General features: G+C 37.5%; 1 protein-coding gene across 1 annotated transcript in view; it reads left to right on the top strand.

Annotated features, from left to right (window-relative positions):
- The window catches only part of itpk1b (inositol-tetrakisphosphate 1-kinase b), a 50,688-nt gene that overhangs the window by 24,421 nt on the left and 4,241 nt on the right, over window positions 1-22,026 (top strand). The window contains exons 4-10 of the mRNA XM_081347352.1: window positions 2,818-2,943; window positions 5,390-5,507; window positions 15,798-15,896; window positions 17,444-17,484; window positions 18,183-18,348; window positions 20,296-20,363; window positions 20,466-20,628. Of these exons, the coding sequence (XP_081203478.1) occupies window positions 2,818-2,943; window positions 5,390-5,507; window positions 15,798-15,896; window positions 17,444-17,484; window positions 18,183-18,348; window positions 20,296-20,363; window positions 20,466-20,628 (781 nt within the window). The remainder of the gene's footprint in view (window positions 1-2,817; window positions 2,944-5,389; window positions 5,508-15,797; window positions 15,897-17,443; window positions 17,485-18,182; window positions 18,349-20,295; window positions 20,364-20,465; window positions 20,629-22,026) is intronic.

Raw genomic sequence — 22,026 nt, 5'->3', positions numbered from 1 at the left:
ACACAGACGTCACAGGTCATGTTGTGCCGTGAGGAGCAGGCAGACAGACATCAGAGTTTAGTTACTTGTGTCTCAGTTGGCTTAAAGTACATGAATAACTGATTGGTCGTGTCTCTGTACAGACACGCATGAAGAAAAGGAAGTGGCTCTCTGCATCATGAATAACATGACTTGTTTTTGTGAGGAAAATTAGATGACTAAACTAAAACAATTGAAGGCAAAGATGAAGACGCAGTTAAAGCGTAACCTTTGTATTGTTAGTGTCGGTCGGTATTATATGTTAATAAACAATGTTTACTCGTTCTCTGTGTTACATGGACCGAGAAATTCACATTTATTTGTCAGCAAATGTCCGACAGAGGGTTATTAACAGAACAGGTATTGTAAGGGAAGGTTTATCACTGAAAATCGTATCATACTTTGTGTAGTTGTTTAAACATGGCTGTTTACAGAGTCGACAATGGCAACAGCTTTCTTACCTGTACATGACGGCGTTTTGCTTCGGGGGGATGAGCAGATCTGACAGAACGTCAGTTTCTTTCAGTGTTTCCCCTCCTTTTGACCTAAAACACTGTGTTTGTGGTCATCAGTTTGAAATGTTGACTACAAACACTGAGGTTTATCAGTTTTTCCATCATGTCGTTCTCTATACGATTCTTTACAGCCTTTATCCGCTGCCTACAACGCACTGAATCCTTTACTGGAAACCAGTAACTCACCTTTTAAACATTACTCTGAAGTCTTGCACTCAGGTTCGATACAAGTCGACACCATTATGGTATGGCTAAAAGTTTGCTAAGAAGTATTTCCTACTAAAGCAAGGCGGGATTTGACACTGCTAAGCATCATTCAGTATGTGTATGTGTATGTATATGTGTGAATATAATATGTATGTATGTATGTATGTTTACACACACACACACACACACACACACACACACACACACACACACACACACACACACACACACACACACACACACACACACACACACACACACACACACACACACACACACACACACACACACACACACATACATTTATTATATTATGTTATTTTATGTTTTTAGTATTTTTCACTGTATAATTGGTTTATATAGACCAGATTATACAGCTGCTTTTATATTTTAGGGAGGGGTCCCTTGTGGGGGGTGGCGGGGGATTTGTGACATCAAAAAGTTTGAAAACCCCTGAAACGGCTGATGATTATTATTATTAATAATGTATTTTTTTTACTTGCTGTACTATATTGTTGGTTATAGAAGTTCTGTAGTGTTTGATGTGTTATGAACAAAACTCTTTAGTTATATTATATGAATGTTGTATTGTTTCCTCTAATAAAGCTTTGCTCTCAAACGTAAAATGCACTGTGCTGTAAACTGTAGAGTGCAATACATGAGATTAGATTTCCTGATACAATTATGATGAAATACTTGTAGGAACTAATCTGTTCTGGTTATATCACTGTAGTGATTTTCTTTCATAAAGTATTATCCAAGTCTTCAATGTAGTATTGTATATTAGTAATCTGTCTCCTGTTACTTTATGGGCCCTTTAGCGTGAGGGAGGAGCTGCTGTTTAGCCAACAAACTGTTTGACAGAGAGATTTGGGGTTGTTGTACCTTGCTTACTAGCTGAAACAAACACACAACAGTAGGCTGTCAGTGGTGTTTCCACTGTCCACATATGGGCTTGCAGTGGAACGGCCTATCCGTGTACAGTAAGCATGAGATTATCAGAGCTAGAACAGGTTTGTCAGCACATCAGCACCTTGGGATTTGAGGTCTGTGTAGTCTGGAGCCGCTCTTGACATCGACATCCGACCACTCGGGGGACGATCCGTGCTGGAAACACTGGAAGGGGAAAAAAACAACTAAATATAAAGCCACTTTGGGCAGTCAGATGGGTTTAAACATTCAGCCATACAAGGAAATAGATTGTGTCCCACAGCTCTCAGCCTTAAATAGCGTTTTATTTATTTATATAAATGTAAGGGTTATTGTGCAAATTTATTTTAAACATGCCCCTTGTTTAATTTAGCACTAAGTAAAGGGGACATTTTTGCGATTATGATTTGTTGAAGGTGTAGAAAGGGAATTAAAGATTCCAGTACAGGAAAAAGTGTTTGAAGTACAAGTACCAGTTTCGAATAAGAATTGTTCAATGTAATAATTCACTATACATATATATAATTTGGGCCAGAGGAAGACGCTTTAATGCAGTTTACAGTCCTGACTGCATCAGTGACCCATCTTCAGTTAATCTTTTTTTTCCATGCTGGTTTTCTTGAACTCAAATCATACAAACACACTCATATGTTGGTCACCGTGATTATGCCAAGACATGTTCCTGTGTCAACATATTTTGTTAATCTTGGATCAACATTCCTGTCTGAAAATTAGTCCTAACCCTATCCCAACCCCTAAACCTAACCCTTTCCATGAGTTATCCCTAAAATCAGAGGGAAATGACTGGTGAATAACACTGAGGTAGAAGCACCTGACTCTGGTTGTAAGCCTAAACTTGACATCAATTGTAAACTTGTCCCTCAAATCTGATTGGTTGATTGGAATGTTATTCCAGTATCCACAAAGATGATCCCTGAACATGTTCTTGGTGAAATCACATTCACCTTCATATATCAGCCATGCATTATTATTGCTATCCTGGAGACACAGTATACATTCATTTGTTCGGTACATGTAATGTTAATCTGAATTAAACTGCAATGGTATTTAACATCATTGGCTTTTGTCTTTGGTCAGCACTGCTCTGAGTGTAAATGATGACCTTTCACCTTTCCCTTCCCTTCAGCTTGACCTGAGTCAGCCTTTAGAGGAGCAGGGTCCCCTGGATGTCATCATTCACAAGCTAACAGACCTGATCCTGGAGGCGGACCAGAATGACACCCAGTCGCTGCTGCTGGTCCAGCGTGTGCAGGTGAGGAGTGTGTCTGAGCATGTGTGTTTGTAGAGCAGATCTACAGCTCTGATTAAGAGGCAGGAATCTCAATCTGATTAAACAGCGAGAATTTGAGCTTCCTGAATTTAATCTTTATGTCATTTAGGTGTAAGTAAAAGGAAAGTGAATGCATGTTTTTGCTTTTTAGGGTGTGTTCACAGTTCACACTCTGCATGTTTGGTTGGATTAAAACGAACCTTGGTGCCATTGCTCTGTTAGTGCGGTTCATTTGAATAAGTGTGAACGCTGCAATCCGAACACTGGTGCACCAAACAAGCGGACCGAGACGAGACCGCTGAAAAGATGGGTCTCAATCCGCTTCCAAACCAACTCTGGTGCGGTTCAAATGAAATATGAATGCATATTTAATATTAAAAGGACAGAATGCTCAAGCATACCTGATTTATAGTTTTATACAAAATACCATAGTTGTGATGTTGCCCATTACAGTTTGGTACAGGCATCAGAACCACGTCTCCTCGCAGCAGATCTGCGTGTGTGTGTGTGTGTGTGTGTGTGTGTGTGATGGAGGGATTCCTGATGCTGTTTTGACTCCTTTACTTTAAGCTCTTCACGAGTTCTCAGCTGGTCAGAATCCCATCACTTGTAGGCTACGCACACACAGTGAGCACATTTAGCCCAGAACACAGCATTGTTTTGTATGTTCAGTAAGTTCTGTCGTGAAATATACGTAGAAGCCGACCAATCAGGTTGTAAACATATCCCTATGCCTTTAGTTTCTGTATCTTAAGGATCAGTGTTAAAAATGCCAATATAAATGCTAAGCAGACTAGGACTAATTGTTTTTTGTTTTTATCTGGACCAGACGAACCAAGCAAACCGAACTACAAGTGTGAACACACCCTTAAAGTAAATATTGTTGTCTTCGTTTATCTAAATTAATATTTAGTTAATATAAATTAATCTTTCTCTGTTTGGGTTTTTATTTTAGTTTTCATTTTCGGTTCATTTTGGTGGGGCATTTGTTTTAGAAGAAATTGCATCATACTCAATCTCAAATTGGGAATGTGTCTGTACAATAATATACCAAAATATTTTTTATTATTTTCATTTTGTATTATAATTTAGTTGTGTATATTTAATATATTTTTTATTTCCTACAGCCAAAAAAAAGGTTGCCCAAGTAAAACACTGGACTGATAAAATCGGTGCGTGACTTGATGGTTTGACGTCAGAACCCAGAAGACTAATTCGCTGCTGGTTCCCTCGAGATTTTCCTATGGGGATTTGTTTTTTTTTTCTTCTCCATTTCGGAGTAAAATTAAGCCTGTGGTAAACATAACTAGACTGTACCTTCACATTTTGTTCTAACGTAACTGCTTTTCAGTATAAGTAACTAGATAAAACAGTTTGGGCTGTGAGTGTGTTCAGTTTACGTTGTAGAGGAAAAGAAAAATAATGTTTACCACACCTTATTTTACTCATAAATTGAAAAACCCCATTATAAAACCCCATAGGAAAATCTCGAAGGAACCAGCGGTGAATTGGTCTTCCAGGTTCTGACATCATTCCCGCACCACACTATTCAAAATTCACAAAATGTAATGAAATGTAATATATAATAAAATATATAAATCTTTTTTTTATTTGTGAATATTTATTTTTTGGTTTACATTTTTTACTGCTTTTTAAGTTGTCGCTTTCATCAGTAATAAAATTCCTCTACAGTCAATTCTACTTCAATCCAGATTCCCATCGTACAGCTTTGTTTTTGTTTTGCCGTCTTATGAAATGTCACCTCTGGTACTCACCTCTAAATGAGAACGTAAGAGCGCTGAGCCTCTTAATGTTCAAAGCTCTCCCCTAAGACCCTGCTCTCACTAAGCATGTGCTTAGATGTATATTACATAGATTTACACAAGACACAGAATGATCTGAAGAACAGTGTTCAGTTTAAACCCTCTGAAAAACTGTAGATGTGTCTGTCTTCTGCTGTTGTGTAACCTTTTTTGCCCGTTTAATCAGTGCTGGTAGAATATTAGTCTTCATACTTTTGTATTTTGGAGGCGATTTGATCTAACAATCAATATGCTGGGATCTGTGACTAAATGATAGAAATGGGGAAATCACATGACAAAAGAATGTATTTCAGTAAAATTACTCATGATTTGAGAGGTTGAGTGAATGGGGACAGTGAAGAGGGAGAGAGAGAGAGCGAGTGGTTATGTAAAAGAAACAACCTCGCAGCTTTGCATTCAGTTAGCATGACGTAATAGCAGTGCAACTGGGCTTCATGTGTACATGTTTTTGTTTGTGTGGCGTGTACATTCATGTATGTTAGATGCCTTTTAACAACACCAATAAGTAATGTTGGAACTTGTTGTTCACTGCTGTTTTAGCATCTTCCCTTCTCAATGTCACCTCCACACCTTCATTGTTCTGCTCTGTTCCACTGGTCTTGCAGGATTATATCGACGCTCACCCAGAGACCATTATTCTTGACCCACTTCCAGCCATCCGAACTCTGCTGGATCGCTGCAGGTCCTACCAGCTGGTGCACAGGATAGAGGACTGTATGAGAGGTAATATGATCCAGCACCCCCCTCATTCCAGCACTATTCACGAAAATTCATTTATGCAGTTTTCAAGATTTGCAAATGGTGATATGCCCAACTACAAGAAGCAGTCAGTTGGCACTTAAACGAGCTGAACTTGATAATGTAATGGTCTGTAACACAACAGTTAGCATGTTGAGCTGTGGTGCTCATGCAGGTGAAACGGTTTGAGTCCGGCCTGCAACATGTCCCATTCTGTTTAAAAGAGTAGAGCTCCCAAAATTAAAAATTCAGTTTTTACTCACCCGGTGTCTTTCCAAACCCTTATTACTTTCTTATGTGGAATAAAAATGTGAATTTTGAAAATATCCGGAAATCTTTTCCATACAGTCGAATGAGGTTGTCAAGATCCAAAATGACAAAAAACACCATAAAAGTATAATAAAAATTATCCACATAACACATGCCCAATATTCTGGTTTTGTGTGACAAACAGGCTGAGATTTGAGTCATTATTCACAGAAAATCTTGATATCCACTTGTTTATGCGAATAGTAAACTATCCAATTCGTTTGTGAATGAAATGACTCCAATTCATGCCAAGAATGATAACTAAATTAACTAAACTATAACGATATTTATATTAGCATCCACACCACTGGATGATATCGTTCTGTTTATTCCTAGCATGCGCTGCAGTTTTGTCATCTGCCTCTTTAAATGCTTAAAGCAGGATGGATTCTGATTGGCTGTGAATGTTTTTATTATTATTATTATTCAACGATATCCAACAAAATCATTTATCTGGCTTAACTGTGCTAAAATAAGAATGAAAATATATATGTAACCAAATGCAAATAATGATTGTGCATTAGTATTATCATTATCTACCGAGTAATAGAAGTTAACTACGTGTCCTTCTATAGGGTTCATTTATCATTTATTTATTTATAAAGCACAATGACAGAAATTAAATTGAGTGAATTAATCTTTTTAATATTTGATTTCTCCAAAATACCCATATTATAGCGGTCTCAACTGCCCGTGCACAGAAAGCATTTGGTTGTGGCCTGTGCAGACTCGTATGTTCAGCTATATTTGTCTTTGTGGGAATCATGTGTGTCCACGTTCTATTGAACCAGACGTGACAGATGGTTATGTAACAAAATCATCTGTAAGCCCCCAGTCTGTGTCTCTCCTTTTCTCCTTCCGCCCTGATATCAAAGCCTCCCGCTCTTTATTTCAAGAAAACATGAAAGACATGTTCAGCTACGCTGCAAACATTTAAATTGAATTAATTATATGCCAATTAATAAACCAAATTAATCAGTTAATCACATATATACTGTAATTTTTTGCTAAAAAAGGCCCTAAATGAAGAATTAAAAAATGCACATTCTTGAATTCTGTCTACAATTTATTTTTTGTTTTTAAATATTATAACACATCTCTGTAATTGTGTCACATCTTGCGATATGAGTGTCCTGTTTTTAATGCCCGGTCCACATTGTGCGATATTTGGCTGTCTCAGACAGGCCGAAGATGACCAATCGTGGTGATTTCTGTGGTCGTGGCTCCTAAATGCTGACAGTGAGAGAGGTTCTTGCGACCATAGATAGCTCGCGATAATTTTCTGACAGTGTGAGAAATTTAGCATGATCATCTCTCACAGTGTGTTTGCTGCTACGACCTACTTCTGACTAGCCGATAAAAATGCAACATGAGATGGCTTATTGATCAACACGATATGGTTCTAAAACTTAAAACTACTAACCTCAAGCTTCATTTGCAAAATTGTCATGCCATGTTGTCCTTTTTTGCTTCCTCCTCTTTTTATCAGCGCACATAAATACCACAATTGCCAAAGTGTGATTCATCTTGCTCTATTTGTTTACCACTAGCGAATGCTTATGTTTTATTGTTCTATACTAACTTGCGTCGTAGCCTATGATTCAAACAGTCTTCATATGTCGTACCCAAGTTTATTAAATCCATGTTGTACAGTGCGATTTGTAATGATCTTATAGGATTCCCAAAATCGTAAAAATATTCCTGTCTGTAGCAGGAATAAGACCCGGTCAAGATTAAAAGTAGTTTACCTTGCAAGATTAAAATTGGTTTAACTGTAGACTGACAAAAAGCTTTCTCCAATGGTAGGAAAATCCATATAACAGAATTTCTGTACAGGTCAGGAGGCACTAAATTGCATGAAATCGCAACACGTAACAATTGAGAGTTGTCATATTAAACATGCTGCAATGTACATGCTACATTGGACGCCGCCAGTACTTGTTTGCAAGATAACACAACTACCAAATTACACTCTGACCATCTGTCACCCTCCCCGTTTCTTTCGTCCTCTCACATTCACTGGCGGACACAGCGCCACATCCCTCTCTTTAGCAGCCGTAAGCATGTCTGACAGTGTTACCATAGCAACACAAGTGGCAGCCGCTCTAGATACTTTCAGCATAGCAGCGCTCACACCATATTGGGTAAAATAGTTTGATATTTAGATTTCTGTCATCTTCAATGCTTTTTTTTATTTTATTTTAAACTGAACGTGTTGCAAAGCATTGTGTGATTACCTTTGTTGCATTAAGGATACATGAGAGGGTTTTATGTTTGTATGATTTTATGATTTTATGAAACAACAGTGTTCTTGTCTGCTAGGGATGCATTTTGACACTGATTTCCCAATTTCAGTTTCACAAGCTCCAAATTTGATTTCGATTCAGGAATATTTAAGTTAGAATGTTGATTCAATGTCTAATACTAAACCATAACTAGATGAGTCAAAGTTTGTGAACCAGCTTTGATGTTGGCTTAGTCTGAAAGTTTAAAATAACTTAAAAGCACATTGCTTGCTAGTTACATAAAACACCTGCACAAACCAAAACAGCAGACGGACTAAATGAAAATGCAAATTCACTCTCTGCCAGTAGGTGGCGCTTACGGAACAGAAGCAGTTTCTTATGTTGGCGCTGTACACGAAGTAGCGCTGCGCTTATAAACACTACCATAATACACATTATATGGAGGTAAGAGGAAAAGAAAATGTCATCTAATCTTTTCTGAAGACAGTGCAGAGATGCAAAACCCCCACCCTCAATTCAATACACGTCTGTGCTCTCCTCTCCTCTTTGCGTCCCTATTCAGCGTGTCCCATCTTTGGCCTCTGTTAACGACTTGCACACAAATGGCATTTTGGGAAATGATTGCAATGCAGTTTGTGTGCAAGTCCTGAACCAAGATCAGCCAAAATAAAACAAAAAACTGTCCGGTTTGTATTAATTGATTTATTTTGTGATTTTTAAAATGTTTTTTTTTTTTTTTTTTACCTGATTAATCGACTGTAATGCCCAGCACTATTTACGTATATTAGCCTACACAGTTACCTAGTTCTGGCATGAAAATCTAGATGGCGCAGGCTGATAGGTCTTTAACTCATTTGGTAGCAATCGCGTCGTCATCTACATAGCACAGCTGATTGGTTGCTGTTGCATCACGGCCAATGAGCTGCGGCTCAACATTAAAACAAATACTGGTAGTGTTGCTGTTTGCAGTGCAGCACGCTTTCAGAAGCCCTCCACCTTCCCCAGCTCCACCTGTATAGATCTGCTACGGGGTTAAATCATGTATGTTACATGTGCAGCAGCAGCAACATGTCTTACATGCTCACAGCAATGTCTGTGAATGTATTGGCAGCAGAAAGTCTCGGTCTTGCTCTTGCTCTTCAGCAGCAAATCTATTCCACCAAGAACAAATACATTAGCCTTGCCATATCCATTACCATGCCAATCTCTATTACCATACCAATCTCCTGAGAGTTGTCATGACAGAACATGCATTCTGTTAACATTTTTAACATGCATAGAGGAGAGGAGGCTTATCTCATGAGTGGACAGATGTGATGGGTGATGTGGAGGAAAGTGTAGTACAGGGTGTGTACAGTGTAGTAAAAGTGTACTACTGTCTGGAAAAAGCACAGTGTGTATTTTCAGTAAAAGGGACTAACTGACACAGAATGTAGAGCTGACGAAATCCTGTGAATAAAACTGAAGCAGTACATCTGTGAAGATCTGCCACTGACTCACTGACATCTGCAGGACAGGAGGTGCGCTACAGATCGTGTTCAGCTAACGTTTAGAAGCGTCTACTGAAAACAGGCATTGAATTATAAAAAAAAAGAAAGAAAAAGATGTGTGGAGTTGTTGAACTCTATTTTATTATTTTGTACCTTTTGGCAGTTGACTAGAGGAACGGAGCTTTGATCTGTGCTAGCACACAGGAAGCCGCCCCCACATTAGTGCTGTTATGAATGCTGTTTGTCAGTACACACTCATTTCTTGTCCTTTTCTTAATGAGAGACCTAGCGCTGTGCTTAGTGCCACATTTTCTGGCTCCACTCTCATCCATGTGACTCATGCACATCCTGAAGAGCTCCACATAAGCATTGTCCTGCTGTCTTACATGCTGTCCGTGGAGACAAAGCAGGACACCATTTGTTTGTGCAGTGTTTCAGACTTTATAAGGCAAAGATTCACACCTTTCATTTCATCCGTAGCTGGATCCACTTCTGTGGTATTGTGTTTAACGATCCCTTTTATTAGCAAAGAGTCCAAACCTGGTCAAATAAAACAACGGATTGCAAAGAGCAAATTTTTTTTTGTCCGAATCTTTGCACTTTTCCCAAGTCCTTTTGGGAAAATTGAGTCTGTCATCTCTGAGATTCAGTTGAACCATTTTAACAAATTAGACAGTATAGCCCTATTCGGACGATAATTGTTTCTCATGGGGTCGTACGGTATTTTTAACATTTACAGGGGTTAGTCTGTGACTTTATTGCCGTGCAAATCCAGAATGTCTGTTTCTCTCCCTCCACCCGTGTAAAAACCTCCGGGCTGAATTACCTACTGTTTTTTGACGAACACCAAAGGTTGTGTGATAATTTAATTGCCGACTGAATCTACACCACTGATTTTACTAGAAGAGATCGCTTCAAAATTCACTGTTTAAATCCTTTTTGATCACTGCCGAGCACCGTACGTACAATAACTGTTGCGCTTCACTGTAATTTGCATGCATTTTAAAGATGTTCACTTTTATGAACATAAAAATGCTGGAAAGTATTTACAAGAACAATATTTCATCACGACTCCACCTCAACTAACAAAAAGGAGAAAGAGAAAAAAGCATGTAAATATTTGAAATGGGGCGTTATTATGGCAGCGATACAATTTTAAAATATGTAGGCTATACACACAACATTTAAAATACAAACCAGCTTTATTTTTACCTCATGTAAATAAGACGCTGCATTAACTTGTTTCCGCTAATTTCCATATTTTTTTTAAATGACATCCTTTTGAGATAAAATGCAAGACAGAAAACAATTTCAAATATAGCATACTAGCTTCCTATTTTTAAAGATTATTATTTATTAGATTTAAATAATAAATAGAACATTATTTTCCTATTATTAAATTAAATATTAATTTATTCGTATTATTCCAAGAATATGATATTTTATTTACAGCAGACAATCATGTGACTGACTACTTGAGTAGTGTTTTTGCGGGTTCGTGGGATCACAAAACTCACTCCTCCACCGTCAATAAATCGAGTTTTGTCACTGAGGTGCCATGCAAATCATTTTTTTCAGACGTCCATATGAGAAACAGTTACCGTTCGAATAGGGCTTATGTCAGATTTGACAAAACCACCATTGTGTGTTTGCTGTAATGGATGTCTCATATGATATTAGAGTTCCCATCTGTGCTGTCCGGCAGGATCAGAGCCAAAACTCCATAGTGATGCTTTATAAGCGTGTTCTAAACATTCCATAAACGTCACATAAACGTCTCGGCTGGCTCCGGCAGGTCTGCAGAGAGCTTGAAGTGTTTACACGGAGCAGAGATTGATCCTGGACCCTCGCTGAGCCAGAAACAGGAACATCACTAAGCGTTTGTACCTGCTAAAGAGGATCTCATTACTCATTCCCTTTTTATTTACAGAACATCTCTTGGCTAATTTAAATGGAATCTCCATTTCTAATAATAAGTCATGTATTAGCAGCCACAAACTGCTTAACATCTCTGCATTGAAGTCTTGTGCAAAAAAACGCTTCTAGAGCTTTGCCTGTGATGTGAAATAAAGCACAGTGTTTAAAGTCGACATGAAATCAAAATTGACCCTATTTACTTTGTTAGCGCATATTACTAGTCTTGTGGTGAACAATTAATCCGTGCAAGTTAATACACTTTTAAAAAATTGTTTGCCGCTGTAATCTTTATTCAAAATCTGGAAAGTTACTTCCGGTCTGGAATGGCGTTCCTTTTCTGATGATGTAGGTTTGACGGCTTGGGTTGGGAAACGCTTAACCACTCCCCTCAAACCGTTAGTCTGCTATGAGCGAGAGATGGAGAGGAGGAGCACTAAAGGAAAACCCTGCCCTCTGTTCAATATTCCCTTTCACTTGGAAATACGTCACAACACTGGAGAAAAGTCGTTTGCAACTTCTGGTTCACGCGGACTTTAAGAAGGCTTAAAAGCAGAAATATGTAGCTCTACATTTTTGTAACGTCCTCATTTGGTATCCTTGAGTGTATTGCATGAAAGTTACTAAGTTCACTAACATTTTATGGTGGTATTGCCGAAATAGTGACAAACAAAGATCGCAATTATTCCATTGCTTAAACGTTGCCCCATAGGCTTCCATTGTAAGTGCATTACTGTATTAGTTCCAGTTTATTTTAAACAAACTGAGGTTCTGTTTACACCTGGTATTACAGGTGCGATTTGGTCGATCGGATCACAAGTGGATGACGCTAAATACAGTCTTAAATGTTTTGAGCTTGTCCACATTCGACCACTTCCAGTGGTAGTCGAAAACTCATTAGACCGGATTGCTTTCGTAGGATAGATGCTCATGTGGTCGAACAGCCACAAAAGACCTTCAACTGACCTAACGTGTAAACATTATGGGAAGAGCGATAGCCAGACGGGATTTAAACTTTGTCAGCTTGAGACCCAAGGTTGATTTGAAGAAAAATGTACCAAGCACAATGTTCTCTCATCACTCCTGATTTCTAGCACACACTCACAGCGTTCGGCTGGTCTTGTGACTGTCAGAGCAGCTGATGCTCTTCGTGTGTTTTTCCGTTGTCTCCAGGCGCGTTCATATGTAAATTGCGTGAACTCATTTCATCCATTAGATCAAAAGATCTGAAAAAGCCCATATATTTACCCATAGACCCTACCCTCAAAGAAATCAGGACAGAAGTGGTTGAAAGTGGACAAAAGAGATTAATTAAAACACCAGGTGTAAACAGGGCCTGAGTAACAAGTTGGAAATACTTTCTAACGGAACGTGTTTGAGATGTTTGTAAATGGTAATAGTAGGTTGCTCACACCACTAAACCTGCTTGTTGGTCTTGAACAGGAGATTGCCATTGCCTTTTTTTCCAGGCTTTCATAAACGCTTATGTAAGCTTCCTCTGGAATAGGAGAACAAAAGTCTAGCAGCTGGATAAATGAACCAGCTCTGATAAGAAAACCAGCACAGCCTTCTCTATTTCAACACAACAGGATATTTCAGAAACGATAACATAATTTACCAACTAGACAAAACAGGAAGTAACAAGCTTGCGATTTTGTTTCTGCATAGGGGACTTTGACCAATCAGTGATGACCTTGTCAGTTGACTAACTGTTCTTGTTGAAGTTCTAGTTTTGAGGAACTTTACAGTAAGTTATTATTGAGTCAGTCGTCTTTGCATCGAGTAAAATATGAATACACTACCACTAAAAAGTCTGGTGTCAGTACATTTACATTTATTTTTAAAGGAAATTAATACTTTTATCCAGCAAGGATGCATTAAATTGATTAAAAGTGACAGTAAAGACATTTAAATAAATTAAATAAATGCTGTTTGTTTGAATCTTCTATTTACCAATGAATGGTTTTCACAAAAGCATCAAGCTGCACAACTGTTTTCAACATTGGTAATAATAGAAATGTTTCTGAAGCATCAAATCGGCATAGTATGATTTCTGCAGGATAATCAGATTTTCATCACAGAAATAAATTACATTTTAAAATATATTAAAATAAAACAGTTATTTCAAATTGTAATAAAATGTCACAATATTACTATTTTTAGTGTATTTTTGATGTTCTCAATTGCTTAAAAAATAATCAAGTGTTTCATAATGTGTACTAAATATTAACCCTTAAGCCATGTTCTGCATTTTCTTTATTCTACATTGAAAAGCATCTTGTCATCAGTTTTGCTACCCCACCACATAGGCGGTTTACCGTGATCATATCAGGATGCTGTGAGCGTGTCATCGGCCTATTGAGGCTTCACTCTTCAACTCATTTCCTGTGCTACGCTACCGAAAAACTCTCAAAACGTGCCTTATCTCAGTTATCTGCCTCGATAACAGCAGCACTACAACACTGGCATCTGACTGAAAGCAAGATCCACTGCAGAATAGCAGATTCAATCACCGAACCTCAAGGCGTTTGCTTACTGGCCCAAGTTAGAAGAGCCTATCCCCAAGTTAAGCCAAGTATGCATCTCTGTTTTGATGATTCATCCCAATCCGATAATGTGCCTCCGGGTTGGAATTCGCAAACATGGCTCCTCATTCACAGCTATTGACGCTTTTGTTCCATCTATCTCTCTGTTTGCTCATCAGAGCGATCCCCAGGACAGTGAGAGTACAGTATTTTCAAACAAAGCCTTGAACCCGCGGGTCAAATTGCTGCGGTTCTATTAACTGGCTCCTGCATTATGCGGGTTGAGTCAGAGCTCAGTGCCTTGTGTCCATTGTTCTCCATTCGATAAAATAAATAGGGAAGTAAAGTCAACCGGAGGGGCTACTGATGACATAAGACCTTTCACAGGTTGTTTGATTAGAGTCGCTGCCGATAGCTAATACTGTTACCAACTATTATCCCTGTGATGATGTAAACTCATCTGGCTACTCTCACCTAACTTGTCCTGTCTATTTCATGTTCTGCTTAAAATAATCACTGCTGGTCAGCGGGAGTTTAAGATGCTTGTCCCCAGGTTTCACAGACAAGGCTTAAGCTAGTCTCAGACTAAAATGCATGTTTAAGCTGTTTTAACTGAAAGCAAACTTGCACGGATATATCTTAACATATGTCATTGTTTTGTCTGAAGATGCACACCAGTAATGTTTTTTTCTAAGGCACGTTTAAAAAAGCTAATTGAGTGTCCTAATTGAGCTAAGGCCTAATCCTATAGAATAACTTTATCCTAGAGCTGCTGTAAAGCCAAAACAATCTCTGTTACTGTAATTTCCTATTATCACTGTAAAGCTGCTTTGAAACAATTCATATTGTTAAAAGCGCTATATAAATGTAGCAGACTTGACTTGACTAATCCTGGCTTAGTCTAAGCCCTGTCTGTGAAACTGGGCTTTGGTATACTTGGACTTCTCTGTATTCTTCAATAACTTAAATCACAATAAAATCAACACGGACAGTTTCTGAAACGGCTCAATAAAGTATTTGGTCTCTCTAAACCCCTCCTTTCTGAGATCCTACTCTGTTGTGATTGGTCAGATGAAATATTGCGGTGTTTGTTATGAATAATTTTTATCTTTTTATTTTCTTTTTTTTATTCATGTGCCTTAGTAATCTGGAATAAAAAACTTAACAAAAACATTTTATAATAACATTAACGTCTATTTTTTTTCTCCCGTTAGAGAAGCTGATTCACCCAATTCATTCAATCACTACATTATAACACGAGAGTTCCCAATTTTCGTTTCATGCTGACTTTAAGAAAGAGACAGTTCAGTTTGAAATTTTCTAATTGTATTTTATTTATTATTTATTTATTTGATTTTGTTTTATTTTATTTTATTTCTCTAAAAGGCATGAAATGGACTTCCTTATCTGCTGTCTTCTACGTCACAGCTCAGATCAGTGGCTAGTGAAGAACTTGGGCATGTGTGAACATAATTTTCCTGCAGCTCCAGGGTAGTGATTTCTAATCACATGGCATTTTACCCATAAGGAGATTGGCTAAAAAAGTTCTGTGGATCCATGAGCAAAGATGCCAAATTTCAAATCACATGTCAGCCAATCAACTGCCATTGAGATAAGACGCTAATGGACAGTGTTCTTCGGGTATTACATACTTCCTTGCTTACAGTGGTCATAGAACAAGCAGCACTTTCACAAACCCTTGCGTTTTCCCTCTGTAAATCCATGTATGATCCGAGCAGGCCTTTTCAACAGGACTCACCTGTCTCTTCCTGTCTTTTGTTCTCTCTGCAGATGAGAGGATCTGTTCTCCTCCGTTTATGGTGCTGAACAGTGAGTGTGGCCCAGACACACTGGAGCAGATCGAGCAGCACGGTCTTACATTCCCTTTCAGTAAGTCTCACGACTCGCTCCTCTTCTTTTCTGAAACAGGAAGTTAATGTTTAACCAAGGAATCTCATTATATCAAATATCACTCTAAATGTGCAAAAAAATGCTCTGCAAATTTTTGTGGCAAAATCCATTAATTTCAGTATTAATTTTGCGTTAGGAAAGATTCAACGACAGATTTCTCCATGCAGATTTCACAACGGGTTCATGTTGGTCAAGCAAAATTCACTGTACTGACCAAAAGAAATCTGTTTGGGTTGAAAGACACTTCTGTGTGAGCTGCGCTTCATACATCCCTACACCACTAGGTTCTCCCAAGGTTTTTTTTTCTCCATTAGGTCACCTGATGGAGTTTTTCGGTTCCTTGCCACTGTTGCCTTTGGCTTGCTCAGTTGGGGATATTTGGGGATATTTAATTTAATTAATCAATCAACGATACTATTGATCAGCATTACCGAACGTAGACGTTCCACTAGAAACAAACATTGATGTATTGTTCTAATTTATTACTGTGAAGCTGCTTTGATACAACCTGTGTTGTGAAAAGCGCTATATAAATAAACTTGACTTGACTTGACTTGACTACTGACAATGGACAAAGGACTTTTTTTGTCCTTGAAATTTCACAGAAATTTCTCTAATGTGATCCATGTTTTCTGCGAGTCCTTAAAATTCAGTTTGTTCAAATTGAATGCCATAAAAAGTCTTGAATATCATTTTATGTGGTGTTAAATTTGAGGACAGAAAAACAGTAATCGCGATAAAGCCTAATGTGATTTAATAAACATTCAAAGTCAAAATGCAGTGCTGATGCACATTCTACAGGATCGCGTTTCAGAGCAATTCACAATCAATAAATAATGCACATTTATGCCAAGCATAAACACTTTATAGAGTTTATATCGTAATATGTTGTAAGAGTGCATGTTTTATCTTCCTCATCTTTATGAATGAGCAGCTGGTAGTAATGCAGCATTTCAAAATAAGAGTTCACTCAATAAACTGTATCTGGCTTTTAATTCAACATAAACTTGTGTGGCTTCTTTTTGGGCTGCCCTGTCATATGAAGGAAAGACTAAAAACATTGTTTAACACTTTTAATATTTAATTTAGTAGAATTTGCAAAGCATCTGAACAATCTTTTTTATTGTCTTTTTAAAACAATTAATATTGCATCAGCAAAATCCAGTGCCAATCAACCTATAATTTCAATGTATTGATAAATTAGAATGTAAACCAATTTCAATACATAAATGTATATTTTGGAGTATTTTAAACATGCAGTTACCCTGTTTTGCAGTTGTTTTAAGCAAAATAATGATTATAAGATTGCATGAGTTTGTTCTGTATGGACATATGGTATTAATTTTATTTGTGCAAGTCTGATTTGATTTTAAAAACTCTGCAGATACCCTGATGACAACACCTGTTTTTATTGACTCTCACTAAAATGCCATTAGGTTGCATTTCACTGCATTAAAGGTTTATTAAAGAGTTGCATTTTTAACTAGACTTAACTAGAGTGTTTTTTTCCTTCTCATCCTGCACAGTTTGCAAAACACGGGTTGCTCACGGAACTAACTCTCATGAGGTAATACTCTTTTCTAACTCTGTTTTTTGTGGAATGTGACCATAGAGGTCATGAAATGCTAACACACACACACAAAGCTTTGTATTAAAATCTAGTGAGCTGCCTACATGGGTAGCTACCTTTGAAGGCAGCATTATAAGTGAAATTTGGAAAGTTCAACTCCACATGTTGACGACACAAACTAAACTCTTCCAGACCTCAGCTACACTACAGTGTTTGAGGGCGGGGCAAAGTAGATGTTGCGGGCAGCCAATGAGGACCATAGGCTCACATTATGCAAATTAGTTACAAACCTATGTAGGTTTGTACAGGAAGTAAGTACTGGCAACTCATTTCAGGCAGTTCAGAATCAGTTTTTCCTTTTTGGGAGACTATAACTCTATTTCTCATGCACTTTGATCTTTAAAACTTTGCAGACCTTTTACACTCACACTACATGAAAGGTAATATCCCAAAAAAAGAAAGAAAAAAACATAATAGGGGCACTTTAACATTCACTTGCGATGCACAAAAGGTGCTTTATAGTGGAAATAAGTAAGAAAAAATGGTTGTTTTAAGAACGGTTCACTGAAAGGTTCTTTGGGGAATCCAGAATGGTTGTTTCTAAGGCACCAATGCAACAAAAAAAAGTGTATTCATCACTTTGAATAGATAGTATTTAAATAAATAGTTTTCTTTCTCACTGTGTTCCTCTGCAGATGGCTATAATATTCAACGCCGAGGACCTAAAGGACGTGAAGCCCCCGTGTGTCATTCAGAGTTTTATAAACCACAATGCTGTGCTCTATAAGGTGTTCGTGGTGGGAGAATCACACACTGTGGTGGAGAGACCATCACTCAAAAACTTCCCCTCTGGACCGTCTGGTAAACCTTCAGCCCACACTTCAACTCTATAAATGTTATTTCAATGAAAGGCCGCTCCTGTGATATGGTTTGTTTCACAGCAACTGGACCTTCAGTTTGTTTAGGCATGATTTACGTTACAACGTTCCCGCTGTAAAGACTCTGATGCCTTTGCATAGCTGACTTTGCAGTGCAAACAGTGGATTGTGTTTTGCTCCTACCCTGTCAGCAGAAGTGCTTGCTGAAGTCGGGTTTCAGGCCGCTGTACGGGATGATCCGTTTGCATATGCCAGTGTTCTTGCAGTCCATGCAAACCAGTTACTGCTACTGGAAGAGCAACCTGTTGGTTTAATGCAAATTCATGAGGTCATATCTGCGAATTCATGAACCCATGCTGAACTCTGCAATGCACAAGTACACATGCACACACATATGTAAATTCACTTGTGCATTTCCTTCAAGCAGTATTCAAATGAAAAAAAAACAAAACAAAACACTGTTTAAAAGATTAAAACAAAGAAAAAGGGGTGGCACTGTGTTTCTAAAGACAGATCAGTTTTGTTTGTAATTTCTAAGAATCCCATGAAGGCGTGATGAATTTGAGTTTGTAAAGTTCCTCGACAGGTAATCAGGGATTTTACCACAGTAATATTTAGTTCTTTTTTTGACCAAAACAATCGTAGTTTAACCACAGAAACTACAACTATATGTGCAAAGCCAATGAGAATCCATAATGCCACATAAATAATTCTATTATTATTATTTTTGAGATGGAGGAACAGATTACTAAAACATAGTACTTAGTAATGATCTAATAAATATCGAAGTGTTAGTTCACCAAAAATTCAAATTCTGTCATTATTTACTCACCCTCCTGTCGTTCCAAACCCGTAAGACTCTCATTCATCACTGGAACACAAATGAAGATCTTTTTAATGAAATCTGAGAGTTTTCTGTCCCTCCATTGACAGCTACGCAACTGACACTTTTGACGCTTCATAAAGTTCATAAAGAGAATCCATATGAATTGAGCGGTTTAGTCCAAATTTTCGAAAGAAACTCGATCGCTTTATCCCTTTTCTCTTTAAGAGTTCATCTGCTAAAACAGCTACTTTATTATATATATATATATATATATATATATATATATATATATATATTTATTTCATTATATATATTTCATTATATTAAAGTAGCTGTTTTAGTAAATAAAATAATAAAATAAATACTTTACTATATTTATTTATTTTTAGTCTGAATGCATAATTTAAATAGCTATCACTGGAGAAATGTTACTTTTTTTCAGACTGGAATAATGTTTCTACACAGCCATTATAGAGCTATGTCGTGCATATTTTAATGCTATAAGAAAATGTAAAAAATTAAATCGATTATAAATATTATTAAGGTTTATATATACATGTTCTAGTAAGATGTGTTTTAAAACGCATATGAATTTCTAAAGCCATTATAATTCCTTCTTTCCTTGGTTCTATTTCTGGTTAAGACCATTGTTCTCTTCAGAAGCATAACACAGCCATGTTTAGAAGCTACACAGATGAAGAGAGGTTTTCTTAGGTTCAAAAAGATATTATCTTTGAGGATTAATATTAGTCCATCGTAAATGTTTTGATGTCTGCAGATGGAAGGAAGTCGAAATGGTGGATTGCTCTCCCTTAATGAATTTCTCTACAGCCATTTGAGTGGGAGGTCATAAATCTCAGCATCCTCTTGGCACTAGATTTTTGTTTTTCCTCCTCCTCCTCCTCCTCACTGTCTCTTTCTCTCCCTCTCTGCCTGGCAGTCCTGAAGCCTTGACTCTCTCATCTGAACCACAGCTCTCTGCTGCTGTCTAGTGGCTAGCTGTGCACTTGCACTCTTACACTTTCACTTTTAGTCAACCGACTTGCAGCTGAAAGTGTTTGGATTATTTGCATTAATTTGTTTGCTTTTTTTATGCCTTTACAGACAGAAAAGCGATTTTCTTCAATAGCCACAATGTGTCCAAGCCAGAGTCGTCCTCTGATCTCACATCTGTAAGTGGGCGTCCTGTAAAAATTGCAGTTCTTGCTAGTCAACCCCACAGTGTTGTGTTTTGGCAAAAGCTCTTTGTTCACTTTTGTTTGCATTTTTGACAGAGAGATAATGTAGAAGGTGTTTCCCAGCCCCCGAATGATGATGTCATCAGGGAACTGTGTAAATCTCTACGGGAAGCTCTCGGGGTTTCGCTCTTCGGTATCGACATCATCATCAACAACCAGACGGGCCAACATGCAGTCATTGACATCAATGCATTCCCTGGTGTGTATTTGTCCATGAAAACCCGTAACCCTGTAATCACAAGGCAACTCTTTAGGTAACATTTAATAACTTTTTATTTTGCGCACATATACTATCGTCATGCTCACCATTAAGCATGATGCAATTTTTTCAGGATTCTTTGATGAAAAGAAAGAACAGCATTTATTTTAATTATAAAACATGTCTTTACTGTCACTTTTGATCAATTTAATGGAACATTTCTGAATAAAAGTAATAATAATAATAACAAAAAAACCTACTGACCCCAAACTTCTTAAAAGATAAGGTGATGGGTTGCTTGGGGTTCATTAGAATCTTTAAAAAAAATAGGTAGATATCGGTCTCCCAAAAACGAATAAATTGCATTTGTGTCAATAACAAATATGTACAAGGTGATGAAAAGGAAAAATATGTTGCGTTTATAATTTTATGTTGGTTTCATCTTGTTTTAGAAAAACATCAAAAAAAGTTTTGCTTTTGAAAGTAATGACATACTTTCCTTAGATTTGGAATACATGCGAGTGTATATATATCTTATGTCTTGTATATATCTTATGTTAAAGGTCCCATATTGTCATAAAGGTCGCATAATTTCCTGGATTTGTTCATGATAACAGAGGTCTAGGGGCTATGAAACTACCATATAAGTTTCAAAACAGTCAATGCACTCAAAGTAGCATAAAGTAGTTGAGCCTTTTCATGAGCCGTTGTGACTTCCGTATAAATGTGACGTCAGAACTACTCAGTCACCGCCTTCAGTCCCACCGTCATGAAACATCACTGCACAGGCTTCCGAACAACATTAATATAAGAGAACAGTGGCTGTTTATTTATTCAGAAATACCACAGCAATTAGTTCGAGCTTAACCGTCTGTTCTGCGTATTTCACAAGTAACTGCTTCGTCAATCAGGCACAGTTCAATGGCGGTTTCTCAAAGAAACTCAGTGTTGGGCAAAGTTACTTTTAAAAGTAATGCATTACAAAATTGCATTACTCCCCAAAAAAGTAACTAATTGCGATACTTTGTTACTTTTTATGAAAAGTAATGCGTTACATTACTTTTGCGTTGCTTTTTCTCACCTGTGCTGGTCTTGCTTGTTTTTTTTTTTTTAATAACACCAAAAAAAGTTATATTTGTGGCAAATGTTAAGGCCCTTTCACACCAAGAGTGAAATGAATAAGCCTCAGGCTGAAGGAAATGCATATTTATGCCTGTACAGTAGAGGGCGCCGCTCAAACAAACCGTTCAGCTGTGCTGCCATTCTGGATTAAAGAACAATAGGATACAGGAGAAGGAAGTTCAACACTCTTATTTCTAAATCTAATCTAAAGTCATTTTTGCTTATTAGTATGGTTGAATTAGATCATTGAAGGTCAGCAGTAAAGACATATTATAA

This window comes from Scardinius erythrophthalmus, assembly GCF_964197995.2.
Source record: "Scardinius erythrophthalmus genome assembly, chromosome: 19".
NCBI classification, from domain to species: Eukaryota; Metazoa; Chordata; class Actinopteri; order Cypriniformes; family Leuciscidae; genus Scardinius; species Scardinius erythrophthalmus.
This window is presented reverse-complemented; position numbering and strand designations above follow the sequence as displayed.